Source organism: Phoca vitulina, unplaced genomic scaffold (genome assembly GCF_004348235.1).
Source record: "Phoca vitulina isolate PV1807 unplaced genomic scaffold, GSC_HSeal_1.0 scaffold7, whole genome shotgun sequence".
In the NCBI taxonomy this organism is placed as follows: Eukaryota; Metazoa; Chordata; class Mammalia; order Carnivora; family Phocidae; genus Phoca; species Phoca vitulina.
In genome coordinates this window covers 50,636,856-50,655,217 of record NW_022589710.1, presented here as the reverse complement: position 1 = coordinate 50,655,217, position 18,362 = coordinate 50,636,856, and the positions used below count along the sequence as shown (strand labels likewise).

The window sequence follows — 18,362 nt, the reverse complement described above, 5'->3', positions numbered from 1 at the left end:
CCCATAAGAAACCACTCCTCATCCATTCAAGTTTTATCATGAGATTGCAGGAATTTAAATGTAATAATAGTGAAAGAGTTTGCAATGTTGTGAGAATTACCAAAATGTGACACAGAAACATGAAGCAAGCAAATGCTGTTCGGGAAAATGGCACCAAGAGAGCTGCTTGATCCAGGGTCACTGCAGTTCTTCAATTTGTAAAATGCAGTATCTGTAATGAAGACTGTCAGAGACTCAGATCTTTTCTTCAGGGCAGGGTTGTCTGATTTAGCAAGTAAAAATACAAGATGCCCAGAAAAACAATGAATAATTTTTAGCATAAGTATTCCCCATGTAATTTTGAAACATTCTGGTACTAAAGAGTTATTTGTTGTTTATCTGAAATTCAAATGTAATGGGATGGCCTATATTTTCTCTGACAATCCTATTTTGGGGGGGCAGGTTACACAGATAAGATTACAGAGAATGAATGTGTAAATGAGTGAATAAAAAAATCAGTGTACCTCTCTTCCAAAATAGTGAGGTGGGTGACACATGCGATCGCTTTAAGGAAAAAGTAATAATGAAAGAAGAGAAGACTCAACATACGATGTGGTGGCCCGTTGACTTTCTTGAAGGCAGCTGATTATAAATGCCACAGGGTATGGCCCAGACATGGCTTTTTCAGGCAGTGACTGGACATTAAGCTTCTAGGAAATTGGTAAGTCTGAAATGGTGGGATTCCATTAATCCCATATATATACAAAGACCCAACTAAGACGCTACAGGAGCTCATCTGTGCCTTCGGGTTGAATGGCGATCATGTAAGGCTGTCAATCACAGGCTTCTTTGGTCACTGTTTGACTGTCCCTCCACCCACAGTGTCCATGGAATTCCTTTGGTCAGGGATAGCTAGAGCGGGCAAAAACCACCTTGGAGAAACAACAGGAGAGAAGATCTTGAACAGCATGATTTTGTAAAAAGACAACTAAGCTAAGCATAAGTGTGGCACTAGCTTGCATCTCTTTTTGTATTCTTTGGACCATGCAACTTGCAGATCACATGCTGTTCCCAGACTGCTGAAAATCAAGTGAGGATCGGTGAGCTCATCTCACTTTTTCCTCTTCATCTCAGACTGCTGCAAGTGAAAATCGGCTTGCTCTAATCATTAGAAATTATTGTAAAACTAAATAATTGCTTGTCCAATTCTGTAGTGTTTTCATCTGATATTCAATACGCCCCCAAGGATAAGGAGAATGGTTGATAAGCATTGCAGTTTACCAGAAACGCTGCAGAAGATTTAAAACTGAGAAAGCCAGCCAGAGTCCACGGGGGAGAAAGAGGATGGAGAGAGGGCGCAGCCAGCTTGAACGGAGATGAACTGGATCTTGGGCGAGGCTGTGTTCTCTAAAACCAGCAGGGTTGTTGGGCACTTTATCTCTTAGAGATAATTAGGTGCTCAAAAATAAAACTATCACTCCATGTGTAGCAGTTTGGAGGGCTTGCTTATTATCACAGATTGTGATAATTCCATGAAGCTTTTTACCTTGGGTTCAGATTGCTGATCCTACTTTCCATTTGAAGCTAAGAGGATGGGATGGGGCCATTTATCCATAAAATCCTTAATATCCAAGAAAAAAGTGCTTCTGTCATCCCCATTTATCATATAATGTTACCTGGAAATGTCAGTCTACTTAGACTGATTTCTTCACCATGACTTAGGCTGATTCCCCTAGAATCCACATTCTATAAACCAGCTTGGGTAAATAAATCATAAATCTTGGTAGGATCTATGGGTAAGCTACTCCAGACAATCCTTATTTTATAGGGGTGGAGTATGTGATCATTTAAACTATCTTTTGCAAGGACATGGCAGACATAAATGAACTTAATATACAGTATAAAGTCTTGGAGTCAGAGTTGAAAGGAAAGACTTCTAGAAAGCCAGGATTTCTAAATACAAATACTGTGAAGGGCGTATGAGAAAGAAATAGCATTTCCTTTAAAAATAATATAGACACTGGTACGTTGTGTGTTCAATGCCTTTACGCTGTTTGTGCTGTATATCTCACAGTTAAGGAAGAACAATGTGGTCAGAAAAATGAGGATGGTCAGAACTGAGCTGGGAAAGAATATCCAATGGATGAACTTAGTATGGTAGATACAATATTGTAGCTCACATCCTTCATTGGACTTATTCTTGGTAAATAGCAGCCATTCAGTAAAAACTTGCTAGATGAATAAATGCAAGTCCAGTTGCTGGGTAACTAACTCCTAGCTAGGGGCGCCCTCTGTATTATGTTTAGGTGAGGAAGTGACTGATGTCAGAGGGAGGAGTAGGACATTATGGCAAGGAAAGTTGTGATCGCTGCTGAGCTTTGCTCTCTGGGGAGTTTTGGGATATATTTCAGCTCCAAGATGGAATTTCAGCCTGCATTTCCCTAGTCTCTTTGGGGTAAACCTGGGCTGGCACCTGTTTATGTTGTGAGACTCATGGGAACACTTCTGTAAGGAACCATGTTTTGCCCTCATAGCATTGGTTATTTGGAAGAATTAAAGGGAACCCCTGCCTAGCCCTCATTGCTCCATGGAAATCCTTTTGGTAGCAGAAATCAGGAGACCTGTCTGTAAACAGTAACAGGTGAGAAAATGCTCAAGGTTTCAACAGAGGTAAAAGTCAGCCTTGGAGCATATTCGATAAGCCGTTCAAAGACTCCATGAGAAGTAATAGCCTGCTTCATCCCATAATCTTCTCTATTGTCATCTTGTCCCAGTGCTCCAAGCTGTGGTGTTTTGCTTCTAATCAGCTAATGTGTGATGCTAATTAGCACATGAATTGTGTTGACTTCTCTGTTCATAATAATTAGGGTTTCGGTATGTTCTTAGCAGATCAAAATGGTATTTTTTTCCTGCCCAAATGTTTACTGTCAGATAGTAGCTAGTTACCAGTGTTTGATAATAGAAAATACAATACAGGCAATCAAACATTCTGAGATAAGCAACATATCCCCATGCCAGATTGTGGGGAAAGAGAGGATGGAAAAGAGGTTCCAAGGAATGAATGTGTGACTTCGCTTATGACTGGGAGCAGTTCAACTTCTGCTGAGCAAGAGATGCTTGTATTATTATTAATTTCACATCTGAGTGATGACAGTGTGCTTGGTTCCATATGAAATCACAGGACCATGTGCTTTTACACATCTGCCATAATGTTCATGAACTTTTTAACTAATTACCCAACTGCTGCTGAGGCATCAGTGCTTGTTCTCAATGTGGAATTTGTCCAACTTGGCTTCAGTTACACTAAAAAAATGTCTAAATGAGGTTACATCTGCTAATTTCAGTAAATTGACAGGGGGTGGATGATGGAGAATCATTGCTCTTTTGGAGGATAACACATTGTTTAAATTAGAACCTAAAGATATTTGAACATACTTCTAGAGAATTTACCAAGTTGCTAACATGCTATGTGTAATCTTTGTACACAAACAGAATCATTATAGGATATTGATGTGTTACATTAGTTAAAGATCACAATTAGCATTGAGACCAGAGACATTAGCCCTATGTTAAAATCACAAAGTGAATACTATTTCATTATTACTGTGGAAACTTGACCTCTGTTTTCTCCATCTGCTACTCAACCCTGATCTTCCTGTAGTCTCAAACATCCTTAGCACCATCATCATTTGATTTTACCTTGGGTTTACATACTTTTTACTGAAGTGCTTAACTCTAAGAAAAAATAAGTTTCCATCAACCAGGAATCAGAAACTTAGGGCAGAATGACAGAACATTGCTTTAGAACAGAGTTTCAAGTTTGGATTCAAAATACTAATTGGAAAAACAAGATCCTTGTTTTCTATTATGATTGGATCTGAACTTTCAAACCCTAAAATATTTTTGTCCAGATACTTATCTTTATCCCATACTTGCCTTTGACCTTTACCAGGAATTGGGAGAAATAGACTACATATTTCATCACACAATGGTCATCCTCACTGAATACCCCCATCGAGAACAGAGGTCCACAAACTATGATCACCTGGTCAAATCTTGCCTGCCACCTGTTTTTGTAAATAAAGTTTTATTGGAACACAGTCACACTTATTTGTTTACCCATTGTCTGGCTGCTGTCACATTATAATGGCAGAGCTGAGTAGCTGCAACTGAGATCATATGGCCCACAAGGCCCAAAATATTCATCTGGCGCTTTCCAAAAATGCCTGCTGATCTTCGATCTAGACTTCTAAAAGTCAAGAAACAAATGATTCTCACTTAAATATTTCCTGTTTTGTTAAATCCTTCCAAAAACTTTAATGTTTTACATAAAAAGGTCAAGAAAGTATGGAGACTATGGTGCACTAATTTCTTTTCTATGTTTAGAGGGATGGTTACAGTGACTACAAAAGGCTGTGATTCAGGGAACTGGTGAATTAAAATCCATTGTCTCCAGTGGAATAATTCTCTGTCATCTGCCAAGCCTCTCACAGAGCCCATGATATGGTCAGAGGAAAAAGATGGTGGGAAGGTAGAGAGAATCTTCTTACATAAGTGTAGAAGTGTTCTTAGCTTAGTGTTCCTAGCCCATTCTCCTGGGTTAAGTAATAAGCAGCAGTAGCCAGAGGAATTGGATGTCCAAGCCTTGTTGGTGGCTGCTAAGTCAGCAATGATGAATCCAAGCAGAGCATAGCGAAGAGTCTTGAACGAGGGGATCCTGGTCCTGGCTTTGGCTTGGCCACTAGCTAGTTCTATTAAATTTTAAAAGTCATGTTAAGGGAAAAAAAAAAAAAAAAGCCCTGTGTTCACTTTGGGTTTCATTCCCTTCATATGCAAAATGTGACTATTGGACAAGAGTCTTCTTGCTAACTTCTTGATAACTGATACTCCACAGCAGTGGTTCTTGACTTTTTATTTTGTTTGTGTTTTGTTTTTATTAGTTTCAGAGGTAGAATTTAGTGATTTATCAATTGCATATCACACCCAGTGCTCATTACGTCAAGTGCACTCCTTAATGTCCATCACCCAATTATCACTTTCCCCCACCCACCTCTCCTCCAGCAACCTTCAGCTTATTTTCTAGAGTTCAGGGTCTCTTATGGTTTGCCTCCCTCTCAATTTTCATCTTAGTTTATTTTCCCCTTCCCCTATGGTCATCTGTTTTGTTTCTTAAATTCCACATATGAGTGAAATCATATGGTATTTGTTTTTCTCTGACTTACTTCATTTAGCGTAATACCCTCTAGCTCCATCCATGTCATTGCAAATGGCAAGATTTCATTCTTTTTGATGACTGAGTCATATTCCATTGTGTGTGTGTGTGTGTGTGTGTGTGTGTGTGTGTGTATACCATATCTTCTTTATCAATTCATCTGTTGATGAACATCTGGGCTCTTTCCTATTTTGGCTATGGTGGACATTGCTGCTATAAACATTGGGGTGCAAGTGCCCCTTTGAATCACTATTTTTGTATCCTTTGGATAAATCCCTAGTAGTGCAATTGCTGGGTTGTAGGTTGTAGGGGGTGGTTGGTTTTTGACTTTTGCTTTACACTGGCTGCACCGAGGGAGACTTTTTAATCCCCATGCCCTTGCTACACCTAAACCAATTATACCAGAATGTCTGGTGGTAAAACCTAGGCATCAGTGCTTTCAAATCTCTCCAGGTGATTTCAATTTTCAGTCAGTATTGAGAACTATGCTGTGTAGACCTCAAAGGCTGAATTATATACCCCATATCGCTGTCCTTAAAAAATGATAACTGAGAGTGATTGAGGGTGAGACCCTCCAATGCAAATTGTCTTAATTATTTTAAGAAGTCTCAATTCTCTACTTTCTTCACAGAAAATTTGACTTGGGAAGATTATTGCCCTTAAGTCCATGGCTTTATAGGAATAGTTGAATCAAAGAGGAAAATATTTGGTTAGATTCATGTAATAGTAAAGTTGAATATTAGTAATTTAAAAAAAAAACATGATAAATCTAGGGGAAATCATGCTTGTATCTCCAAGTAAGGGGCCAGTGTTATTGGATACTTAGTGTGTAGTTATTTTCAATCTTAAATGGATATTTTGGATTTGGTTCATTTCTCTCTAATGTACTTTGACCCTTAATATTGCTGCCCTCAAGCTGACACCACTAGAATGCAAGCTCAGTGTAGGCAGGGAGCACATTGCTCCTGTTCGTCTTTGTATCACCAGTGAATAGCACGGTACCTGGCTCATTGTAGGTGTTCAATAAAAATGTGGAAAAATGGATGAAGGATTATGTGAGATTTGTATGATAAAGTTAAATAAAACTGATGTATAAGTATTCATGTCATCACTCTGTTGAGTCTTTTCAGACTTCCCCTATAATTATGCATTTTAAAAAATGACTAATAATCTGAATGAGACAATTTAGAGAAAGGTACTTTAATCTCTATTTGATAAAGACTATGAGGAAACCCAAAAGCCTGGCAAAGAATGAGACTGCATTTCAAACAGAACTTGGAAAGCCATGCCAAGGTCTAATGATTTCAAAACTTATTAGCATTTATTCTTTAAAAATGGAATCATACCAGAACCCACCACCTCATTCCCAAATCAGAACAAGACCACTTCATCTACACGTGTTTTGTTTGTTTGCATCCAAGTCCCCTGCATATGGTTGTGCAGGTCATTCACCTCACCCGGCTTTAGTGTGGTCCATGGATCAGCAGCAGCATCATTGCCTGGGAGCCTGTTAGAAATGCAGACTCCTGGGGCCACTTAATCAGATTCTGTATTTTAATAAGATCCCAGATGGCTTATATGTTCAATAAATTTTGAGAAGCACTGTACAACACAACAGATCCAGAACCATAGGCCTTCAGATTTTGTGATGAATATAGAATATATATGTGAAGAATATAAAATAACTATGTATGAAATGTTTAAAGGGGAAAAAAAAAAGATGGAATCACAAAAGTGAGTTAGCAATAAGACTGTCAAAAATGAGCAAGCAAATTTTTTGAAAAAGCAAATAGAAATTATGGAATGAAAAAAATATAATTGTTAAAAAATATTCAGTGATGTGTTATAAAACAAACACAAAAATCTGTTGTTTGTTGGTCTCACGGACTCTTACCATTGGTGGTTTTTTCTTCTCCTATGTGTGATTTTTGACTGTGAGCTCATATTTGATTGATCTAGATCTTTAAAAAAGCTGGGGGCCTGCATTGGTATTTTTCCCTCTGCAGAGTTTTGCATTTATTTCTGCCAGGAATCAGAAGGTACTAATAGGGTCATCCCATTCCAGCTGTCGTCCAGGTTCCCTGGCTTAATCCAGGAGTCTCAGGTTTATATCACTTCCCTGTCTTCTCACTGCACTAAAGCCTTGTCTTCTGGCATCACTGATGTTGGTAGCTGCCTTTAGCAAACTCAACCTTCTGGAAGCACCCACCACTTTAGTTTCAGCTCCTGGTTTTTAGTTTATTTCCCTCTCTTGGAGCTATGACATAAAATGTAATTTTTTTTAAATGGATGATCTAGTTGTTTTATAGTAGGAAGGCCCTACAAATTAACTAGTCCACCACAGTGTGGGAAGCAGACTCTACTAAAGCTATTTTTTCACTTATTAGATATTAGGTTAAAACACAAATTAGTATGGCTGAACCAGTCCACAAGCTCTTAGACACAAAGTATGCCCTGGTGTAGATACTGGGGGCCACAAAGATCTGACAGGAAAGTACAACAAAGACAGGACCTCATGTAAGTGACTATCTTTTTGCCAACATCCTATTCTAGGTATTATTTATTAATGGGGGCTGGCAAAAGTTGGATATGACTTTTCAGCTATTTCTGAGTGAATCAAATATAAACTAAATCTTTCTGAAAACATGTCAGAAAAACTAAAAAGAAAAACCTTACTTTCTGAACAGCTTTGGATTTAATTAAAGACATGCTTTACTTCATGTACATATACGGTGTACTTCATGAACATTTACATACACACACATACTCCTACAAGGAAACTGAAGGTGACACCATGATTCTCCATTTTATCAAGGATAAAAGCTTTGGGATTTAGAATTGGGGCCATTGTAAGTGATCGCTAAAGCTGGCTCTTGCCAAGTTCCTTAATATCATCCCCACGTTTTGGGCATACTCATTCTGGGGTTGAGGAATGCTCTGGTAAACCTATCTCTAATAGAATTCTGACCCATTGGATGTTCCCTCATTGGATGGCGGTGGGAGTGTGGAGGAAGACAGTGGTTTCCATGGCTACCCTTGACTTACACAGCATCCAGCTTTGTCCCATTGAAAGCATGTCCTTGAATTGAAGTAAAGCCATTGTTGTATAGTTTCCTACAATCAAGAGAGGGAGGAGAAATCAGTGACCCATAAGAGGTGATGGTTGGGCTTCATTTCTGCAGTGTCAGAAATGTGCATGAAGGTTCTCAGCTCCCACAAGAGAACTTTACAATACGTCTTGCTTGGAACATAGAATATTTCCCAGTTTGAATCCCCTTTTTCCAGACAGCTCCTAGTAATTTCAAGCTGTTTCTCAGAAGCCATTCATTTTGAGAAGGAAAGATTTGCCACCATTAAGAATTTTTTTAAAAATATTCTACCTATACTTAAAAAAGAAGAGTTTCAGGTAATAGTTAACCCAATGTCAATAACGGAGGAATAACTTCAGTTTCTTAAGATGAACATATTTAAAGACATTGCTCATCTGAATGCATAGGTTTTATATTTTTCTGTTTAAAATATTATGTCACACTTGTATTTTATCCAAATTTTTATCCTCAGGGCTATCATAGATTAAATGCTTAATGGTTGTGGGCTGAATTAAGTTGAACTTCAAAGACAAATCTAAGAAAATAGATAGACCATGCCCTTTTATGGAAATTTTGATGTTTTAAATTGTTTCTGTTTCTGCAACTAATTAATTCATGCAGTGATTCCTGGGGCTAGTGTCATCTCCTCTGTTTCCTAGTCAAGCTCCTGAGAGGTGGAGGTGACCTGCCAAAGAAAGCCACATTGCTGCAGACCTGTTGGAAATCAGGATTTCTGACCTTAAAAGTGATTCTTCCCACCCACCCAAAGGAGAAGGAGCCCTGGTCGTGGGAGCTCTGGTCTCCATGAGGATGCATGGGGGCTACTGGCATGCTGTAAGAGAAGGCAGCCATAATCACAGTCAAGTACAGCTAGGGGCAATTGTAGGGGAACTCTGAAAATGACTGTAGTCCACCACCTGTCAACTCTGGTGACACATTAGGAAGTATACAAGAGATTCTAAATTTGGAATTAGACCTGTCTCTGTCACTTCATAGTATGTGGATCCTGAGAATTTCTCAACCTCTATTGTCCTCAGTTTTCTTATCTGTAAGAATATGATAATAATACCTAATCAAATAGCTATATATTTATCAGTGTGGGACACTTATAAGATGACCATGTTGAAAAGAATATCCCCAAAACTTGGATTTATTCTCTGTTGTTGTGGAAAACTGAGAGTAATCTTTGTTTGTTGTTATTTTTTATTTTGTTTTAAATAATGACACAATGAGTTTAATTTCAGCTACTGATGTGTCCTGGGTGAGGACTGCAGTGCACAGGGGTGCTAGACACAGGGCTGAAGAAAGCTCTGAGAGATAAGTTAATTTTTCTGAACCAGAGTTCTTTTATGTATGTGTGAGAATTATACATTTGGGATTTCTGTTTTCCCAAACTTTGTTAAGAGTCCTAGACAATGAAAATATTCTTTGTTGGAATTACATTTCAGAGATTAAGCAAAACTCTTAATAGACAAATAGGCCTTAGAAAGGGAAAATAATGAAGGAAGAAAAAAATAGTGAAGAAGAAAAAAAAAAGGATTGCAAACTTTGATTGAAACACTATCCTGCCAGGAATACGGGTACAAATTCATTGTTGGACACATACCCTCTCATGCAGTTTTTTGAGCATGAGCTTCAAAGAAGCAAGGACTTTTGCAGGAATGTAAAAATAATCATCTGAAAAGATAATGCCATCCCCAACTCTCGATTTCAGGAAGCATAGGATTCCCTCATTCAGATGTTTATTAAATACCTACTGTGCCCTGTGCTCAGTGGGACAGGGAGCTGCTTTCACTTGAGAGGGCTCCTGGGGACATGGAGTCCTTAGAAAAAAATGCCAGAAGGTGAAAGCAAAGAAACTGAGAAAGGAGTTTACATGCAATGAGTGGTTAAATGGCACAAAGGAAACCTTCACAGAGGAGGCAAATGGCTTTGAGGTTTGAGACTGAGCAGGCTAAGACTCCAGGTTTTTGCTGTGTCGTCAAATGGAATGGTGGCCAAGAAGAGTCTCTCGTCTTTTCAAAAGACCTCTCCCCATGTTTCAAGGAGAGGGATGAACCGAAATGCTCCACTGTGGATAGAGACTCAGAGGTTGAGGCAGTTTCATAGGACCTAGATTGATAGACTTAGATTGGCTTGGAAGCAGCTCCTTGCAAGAGTTGTGGGGATGCTTGGGTCAATTTTCCGGGGGAATAATCCAATCAAGTTTGTATCTGATAAAGAAACCCTGGACTGTAGTGTGAACAGAGAAAGGGATCTGGGTGACAATCCAGGCAAAAAAGCCATAAGGCCTGAGCTTGGGCAGTGGTACTGAAGCTAGAGAGAAGGGATCCTTTGGACAACTCTAGTTTGTGGCTAATTTGATGAGAGAGGGGAGTTCTCTACCGGTTTGGAGAATTAACTTATCTTTTAAACCTCTACTAGACTTCTTTATTAGAACATTTTATGAACTTCTCTGATAAACATCTCCTTTTGAACATCTAAAGAGCAGAACCCATTCGAACTCTGAAAAATAATGATGTAGAGCAACTCTGTTTTCTGTTCAATATGGCTTTGTAGGAACTTCATAATAGTTGTGATGACCAAGTTGCTTGTGAGTGCAAAGAGCATGAGAAGCTCTTAGTTGCACCATTTTCTAATTCAGTGACCTTGGAAAAGTCACCACTCTAACCCCAGGTTCTTCTTCTATACAATGGGGGTACTAGAATACAGTATATTACAAGGTCTGCAGGTCAAATCTGGTCCACTATACTTGTTTTTGTAAATTAAATTTGATTGGAAAAACAGGCTCCCTAGTTTATGTATTGCATATGGCTGCCCTTTACCTACAATGGCAGAAGTAAGCAGTTGCCACAAAGGCCATGTGGTCTGTAAGACCTAATGGTCTTCTCTAGATCAAGTGTGCTGACCATTTCTATAAGGGAATACTTATCTTGTTACTTAAACCATTTTGTCATCGATTAGAGTACCATACCATAAGGCAGTCCTCTTATTTAACTCTCTGAAACCTTTAGTAGGCCAGAGAGCACGTCCTGTAGGATGTTTCTTGGAGGGGCTGTGAAAATATGACGGTGGTCCAAATAACATTCCGGTTGTTGGCAGGAGTGCAAGTGGCAGTACTCACAGTGTCAGGGTTTCATTGCACAGCCCCTGGAAAGCGTTGGCAGGGATGGAAGTCATGTAAGGGTTGTCTGTGATTTCCCTGCAAGAGAGGAACAAAAGCGCTTGGTGAAAATAAATGATTTCCTTCTGGGGTTGGGCTCTTCTTGTTCCACCTCTGCATTCAAATAAATTACCTGACCCAGGGCGCCTGGGTGGCTCAGTTGGTTAAGCAGCTGCCTTTGGCTGGGGTCATGATCTCAGGGTCCTGGGATCGAGCCCTGCATCAGGCTCCCTGCTCAGCGGGAGTCTGCTTCTCTCTCTCCCTCTGCCCCTCCCCACCACTCATTCTCTCTCTCTTAAATAAATAAATAAATAAATAAGAATCTTAAAAAAAAAAAAAAAAAAACTGATGCAATTTAGTTTATTTTTAAGTTTATTTTTAAGTTTTGTTGACCCTTCATAGCTGCTGGTGGCTCAGAGGTTTGGTGAGGTGGAGAGCTGTCATAGGGGGACACGCACTCACAGCCTCTCAAATGTGCGTAAGCCAGTGAGCGTTGGGTGTGGGCTGAAGTCCCTGACTAAATCCTGATTTGCAAGGGGAGCAGGTGGGCCTTAGAGACGTCTGTAAATCTGTGACAAATACTTGGTCCATAGCAACTAGAGTTTTCTAAGTGTTTGGAACCTCCAAAAAGAGCTGGTAGAATGAGATCAGTGGCTTTCTTCTTATGAGTATTACTGAAATGTCCTCTACTTGCAAACCACTGCCAGGCAGATGCTCCTGGACAACTTTCTGTGCCAGTCTAGTTACTAGAAAACTGCCTACATTTTGAACTGAGCTCTTCAGCAGCAAAGAAGCATGGTCAATTTTTTTTTTTTTCTGGCAAAATCCCGAGAGTTCAGATCCGATCACTCCACATTTTGCTGACTCTGTGGTGCAAACTCACCCTGTAATGCTGCCTGAGTTCGTTTACTTCTATACAACTAGGTAAGACACTTGACCGTGTCACAGGTTTTGGAAAAGGGCACATGGCCACCAATCAGAAGCCATAGGAAGTAGTTTGAACACCACTCGTTCCTGGTCCTTGGGACTCTGCTCAGACAAAATCACTTAGGTTTTCTATTTCTTTTTCTTTATTTATAGAATGGAAAAAAAAAATGTTAACTTTTATGCCTTCTAAGGTGATCGAGAGTAACAAACATGATAATGTATGTGTTTGAAAAGCTATTAAAAATTATGTGGAAAATAAAGTATCATCATTATCATCAAATTTTCCTTCTACTTGATCACTCCCATCAGCAAACAAACATGCCATAATTTGTCCCATCAAACAACAACAAACAAGAAAAAGAAACCTTTTCTCCTGACCCAGTATCCTCTAACTACTGAGACATTTTCTGCACTTTTTTAATAGTAAAACTTCTCCAATGAGTTTGTAATGGTCACTCTCTCTAAGTCTTCCCTTCTGATTCTTTCTTGAGCCAACTCCAACCAGACTTCACCCTAGAGCTCCATTGGAACTGCTCTTGTCAGAATCATGAAAGCCCCATATTACTAAACCCAATGGTCATTTCTCAGTCTCTGCCTTACTTCATCCACCAGTGCATCTGTCACAGCTGATCAATGCTTCCCCTTGGGACGATTGCTTCACTTGGTTTCAACCAACCCCTATGGCTGCACCCTACTTCTTGTCAGTGACAAAATACTGCCAAATATTGCATGTGTGCATACTTACAGTATAAAAAAGACATCAGTGGAATAAACTTTGGTCAGGTCAGGGAATACTCCAAGTCCAGTGTTGAAAATGCCACTATAGTGCATGAAAAAGAAGAGAGAGCAGATATAAGGTAAGAAATCCAACACATAGGAAGTAGAATAATGTACTAGCTGAATTTTTATGGGTTCTGAAGTCAGACTAGAGTCAAATCCTAACTCCTTCATTAAATATCTGAGTGACCATGGGCAAGTCCTAACCCTTGGATGAGAGGTTGCTCCCTCAAGGTACAAGAATCTAATTCCGTCCACCAGTGTCAATACATTTTTTTTCTTCTGTTTAGAAGAATATGAGGATTGTTTCAACCAAGTAGGCTTCCTAGAAATAGGAATTTAGGTTTCCTTCCATGTGTGCGTGTGTGTGTGTGTGTGATATTTCCCTGTTTTAATTGGAGGGCATTATGGGGGAGGGGCAGTGGACTAAGGGGAGGATGGGGCAGTAAGACAATATAATACCCAGCTCCAAGCCAGGCTTCCTCTTTCAACCTTCACATTATATTGTGCTCATTATTTTGGCAAGAATTATTTTCCCCTGGCAGTCACCTGGGAGTAGGATAGCAGCAGTGCCATTTAGAAAGTATGTCTAGACAAGGGATAAAGTCAATCAAAGACAATGTCTTCACTTTCCAAAGTTTGTGTCATCAGGGCAAAATGTCAAGACTAAAAGATGTACATCAAACAGCACAAATATAGCCACTCTCAGGCTCCTGGTTAATTTAACATTTGTTGCAGCTACTAGAAAGTAGGTAGTGGAAATGGGATTTTTTTTTTTTTTTTTTTTTTTTTTTTGAGAGGCATGGCATGGTATGGGGTGAGACTTCAACACTACCAGTAAAGCTTTAAAGAAAGTCTTCCCACAGAGAACACTCTGGTTCCATTGATATACCTTTTTAGGCAAATTCTGACCTGGCTCTTTTTAGAGGGCAAAACATAAGATTTGAAGAGAAAACAAGAGCCAGAGGTCTCACAAAGAGCAAATGGGATATTCCAGATAGCAAAGGAGAGCACCGAATCCTAACCACTAGACCACCAGGGACCAGGTAGTGAAGGAGAGAGTGGAGATTCTATAAAGAATATTCGAAGAACAGGAAACAAACAGTGAACAAACTAGTCTATTGCAAGAGAGGTTCATGTGGAAGTGTGTGTGGTGGGGGGAGGCCCTGGAGTTAAGTGGGGACCATATAGTGGGGCTGGAAATGCCAGATTAGGGACCAGGACCTCTCTTTTCTTCAAAACCCCAAACAAGTCCATCTCCTTTTTGATGTGTCCTCTAATTAACTGTACCCCCAAATAATGTATATACCTCTTATTTATCACTTATCATTATTTTCCAGTGGGAGAGGAACTTTTTAATTTTATATATAATATCTTCCCAACTAGATTTTAAGCTTCTTGAAGGTAAGGACAATGTTTTATTATCTTGCAGCTTCCCCACAGAGCCCCGCACATATTAAGGGATCATCGTATCAAAGAATTACTGATTGACTGAAACTCAGGGTCCACACAGGAGTGATTGCCTTGTCCCATAAATTTTTATTACTTCCCAGATACCCCTCCAGCAACATTTCCCATCACTATCCTCTTCTATTCTCCCTGCCATCTCCCACTCCCACCTCTTTAATACTGAACTATTTTTAGGGCCCCAAATGAGCCATACAGTTCCACACCTTTGTGTCTTTATCATGCTAGTCCCTTCACCTGTATTTTTCTTCTACCTCTCCCTCTTCTTTTCCTGGATAACTTCTATTCATCCTTAAAAACTTAATTCATAAAATATATATGGATGTCCACTTTTATTTAAAAGCCCTAGATGGAAACAAACTAATATGTTAATAATGATTATTTCTGGGTCTTGGGATAAAGGTTGATTTTAATTGTTTCCTCTCATAATGTTTTTGTGTTCTAATCTTTTACAATGCCTGTGAGCAGGAAAGAAGGGAAGAAGGGGCGGGTTCTTCCAGCTGGTGCTTAGAGGACCTGAAGCCATATATACACATCCATTGAACACGTTTTTATTGAGCACCTACTCTGTGCCAGGCTGTACAGATGCAATAGAGAGTCAAGTGCTGTGGTTCCTGCTGTCAGGGAGTTTATAGTTAGCTCATAATGTGTCACCAAAGCAAAGCGATAGTGTTGTCTTTTCCATTTTTGTCCCCCCAACCTCTAAGAGTTTGGATTTTGCCCTTTGTGGCTTTTTTTCCCCTGTGTAACAGTCACTTTAATATTGTTGTGAAACTCATTTCCTAATAAAATTAACCAATGGACTCCCAGAGTTTTTTGTTTTGTTGTTACACTCCATTTAAAGGCTATGTATACATCATGGTATTTTCTCCCTCATGTCTCCCTCAAAGATCAGGTCTTTGGTCCCAGCCTTATGTGCTGACTTTTAAATAGGTTTTTCAAATGTGAATCATTTCACCTGATACCTTTTCTGATGGGAAAGGGTGGGGAGTAAGTTGCAGAATGTGATTTGTCTCAGGCCATATACCACTAAAATGACCTTGGCCCACATCATCCTAGGAAGACTCCTGGCAGACAACAGCATTATAATTCTCTCATAAAAAAAAGGTAGGCTGGGATAGGTGTTAATACTTACAGGAACTTCAAGAGGGGGAGCTCTTTTAGGGCATCAGGGTCTATGGAAGTTAAGCTTCTGGTGTTCCGAATCTCTCTGTAAGCATTATAGGAAACACATTCACCATAATACATCCATTTCTGTTCTTACCAAAGTTAAAATGATATCAATCAGGTTTAACAAATGTTCATGATGCGGGGCCCCAGGGACTGTTTCTGCTGGGAATCAGTCCCATCGGCAGGCAGCAAGCTCCTCCCAGGGACACACAGGCTTTATTCAGCCCTCCCCATCACTGACTTAGTTCCAGTCCATTTGAATGTATGGGTGACCTTTCTCTTAATTGTAGTCTCACAACCTTTCCCACCCCCCCCAACTTTTTATATTTAAATAGACAAGAAAAGTCCCTCCAATGGTTTGTTGAGAACAGATATCTTTATTATTAACAACAGCATGTATCCTGGCCCTGGAGCAGGAAGCTGAGCAGACTAAATGATGGATGATAGCAAGGCAGTAAGGGCGGTGAGCTTCCTCTGTCAATTGCTATTTCAGAGATAGTGGATGTAGTGAGTCTTAACAGTTCACTTGAGTTGATTTTTCTATACCAGTGTGATAGCATGTATGTCAGCAACTTATATACTTAGGGTTATTTACAAGCCGATCAAAATGTACAGTTAGCATTAGTGAAGTTCATGACTGTGAGAAAGAGGTTCTCATCGGTAAAATGGAAGGTATTCAACACATGTAGATTGGTTGAAAGAGTTTAAAGGCACTCTCTATGCTTATATGTAGAGGACAGAAGAACCCAGTAAGACCTGTATCCTTTTCCCTTAGGGATGGCACCTAAGGCTAAAGGAACCTGCATCCACTCGCGGATAGTAACAACTAGAAGACTTAGGATCTGGCCCTGGACTTTTAAAAATGGTTTTACTGAAGGAGAATTTTCATAAAATTCATGTACTCCTGGTATACAATGAGGTATTTTTTAGTAAATTTATAGAACTGTGCAACCATCATCACACCCCAGTTTTAGAACATTTCTCTCAATGACAAAACCCCATTTGCCCATTTGCAGTTAATTCCCACCCCTCCCCCATGCCTAGGAACCATGGACCTGCTTTCTACCTCTGAATTTGCCCTATCTGGACATTTCATATAACTGAAATTGCAAATATGTAATCTTCTTTATTCGGCTTCTTTCACTTAGCGTGATGTCTGTGAAGTTCATACACATTGTAGTACATAGTAGTAGTTTGCTCCTTTTTATTGCTGAATGGTCAGATGGAACTGAGATCCAATGTTGATTCTACCTCTTCTTTCTGGCTACATAACCTTGGGCAAGTGTCTTGACCTCTCCGAGCCATCATTCCCTCATCTATAAAATAGGGATAATAATAGCACATCTTTCATAGGACTCTTGTGAAAATGAAATAATGTCTATAAAGTGTTTGACATGTAGCCTAGCACACAGTGAAGGCTCTATGAACAACAGTTTTATTATAACAATAGTTATTCTCCTGAGTGGAATGAAAGCTAGAATAGACATCAGAGACTTGAGGCTAGGGGTGCTGCCGTGTTCACACAAAATCAAAAAAACAAAGCACTGGGTGTGGTGTTTGACTAAGGATGTGGAGTATGAAACAGATCTTGAGAAAGAGAGGATAGAATCAGAAACTATTGGGACGCCTGGATGGCTCAGTTGATTAAGTGTTGGACTCCTGATTTCGGCTCAGGTCATGATCTCAGGGTTGTGAGATCAAGGCCTGTGTCGGACTCAGCCCTGGGCCTGGAGTCTGCTTAAGATTCTCTCTCTCTCCCTCTCCCTCTGCCCCTGCACCCCACCCCCCCACGCCCCTGCTCATGCACTTGCTTTCTCAAAAATAAAATAATAATAATAAGAAGAAAAGAAACTATCTTGCCTCCACCTCAACTTACTGCCTTATTAATATAAACTTACTGGTCCATTGTCTTCATTAGCATAATTTTTGCCCAGCTAACTTTATTGTTCTTTACTGGAATCTCTTGAAAGACACATCCATGCTTCAACAGAAAGCATCGACAGTTTATATCCCAAGACCCTTAGAATCCCTCACCTCAAAATCAAGCTCCTGCATGGAAAGAACCACTTTAAAGTAGATTTAAAATTTTGTCCTGGTTTGAAACTAAAAGCCCTGTATTTCTGGAGCTCTGTCTGTCCTGGGTAAACTGGGATGGTTGGCTACCTTATTGCACAATCCCATAGCTGTTCCCACCTTGCCCCTCTAAGATACTTTTAGACGCTGCCGAGTTGAGGTGCCCTCTCTCTGCATGTTGAGCAATAAACTCCTCACCAGAGCTTTCCATGTGGGGAGAAGGGTTTGAACTGCTGTCCATCAAATATAAACTAGTTAGGAGAGTTTGGAAACTGAGTGTGGCTTGTGGTCTGGCAGACTGCTGCATGAACAAGCCGGACTTTAAAGAGTGGCCCAAGAGAATGTCACAGTGAAAGGCAGCCAGCCGAAGCAGCTTTAGAGGTAGCGAACGAGAAATGAGAAACTGCTGTGGGTTCCAGCTGACTAACGTAGGCTGCAACCTACATGGTTGAAAGAGGTGGGAGAGGCTTCGGGGAGAGGGGAAACAAAAAAGAGGTGGATTTCT

The 18,362-nt window shown here is 39.9% G+C and overlaps 1 protein-coding gene across 3 annotated transcripts in view; it reads right to left on the bottom strand.

Moving 5' to 3' along the window:
- The window catches only part of TSHR (thyroid stimulating hormone receptor), a 154,697-nt gene that overhangs the window by 26,073 nt on the left and 110,262 nt on the right, over positions 1 to 18,362 (bottom strand). For all 3 annotated transcript variants that reach the window (XM_032404632.1, XM_032404634.1, XM_032404635.1), the window contains 4 exons: positions 15,750 to 15,824; positions 13,116 to 13,190; positions 11,405 to 11,482; positions 8,237 to 8,305 (listed from right to left, as the gene is read on the bottom strand). In XM_032404632.1, the coding sequence (XP_032260523.1) occupies positions 8,237 to 8,305; positions 11,405 to 11,482; positions 13,116 to 13,190; positions 15,750 to 15,824 (297 nt within the window). The remainder of the gene's footprint in view (positions 1 to 8,236; positions 8,306 to 11,404; positions 11,483 to 13,115; positions 13,191 to 15,749; positions 15,825 to 18,362) is intronic.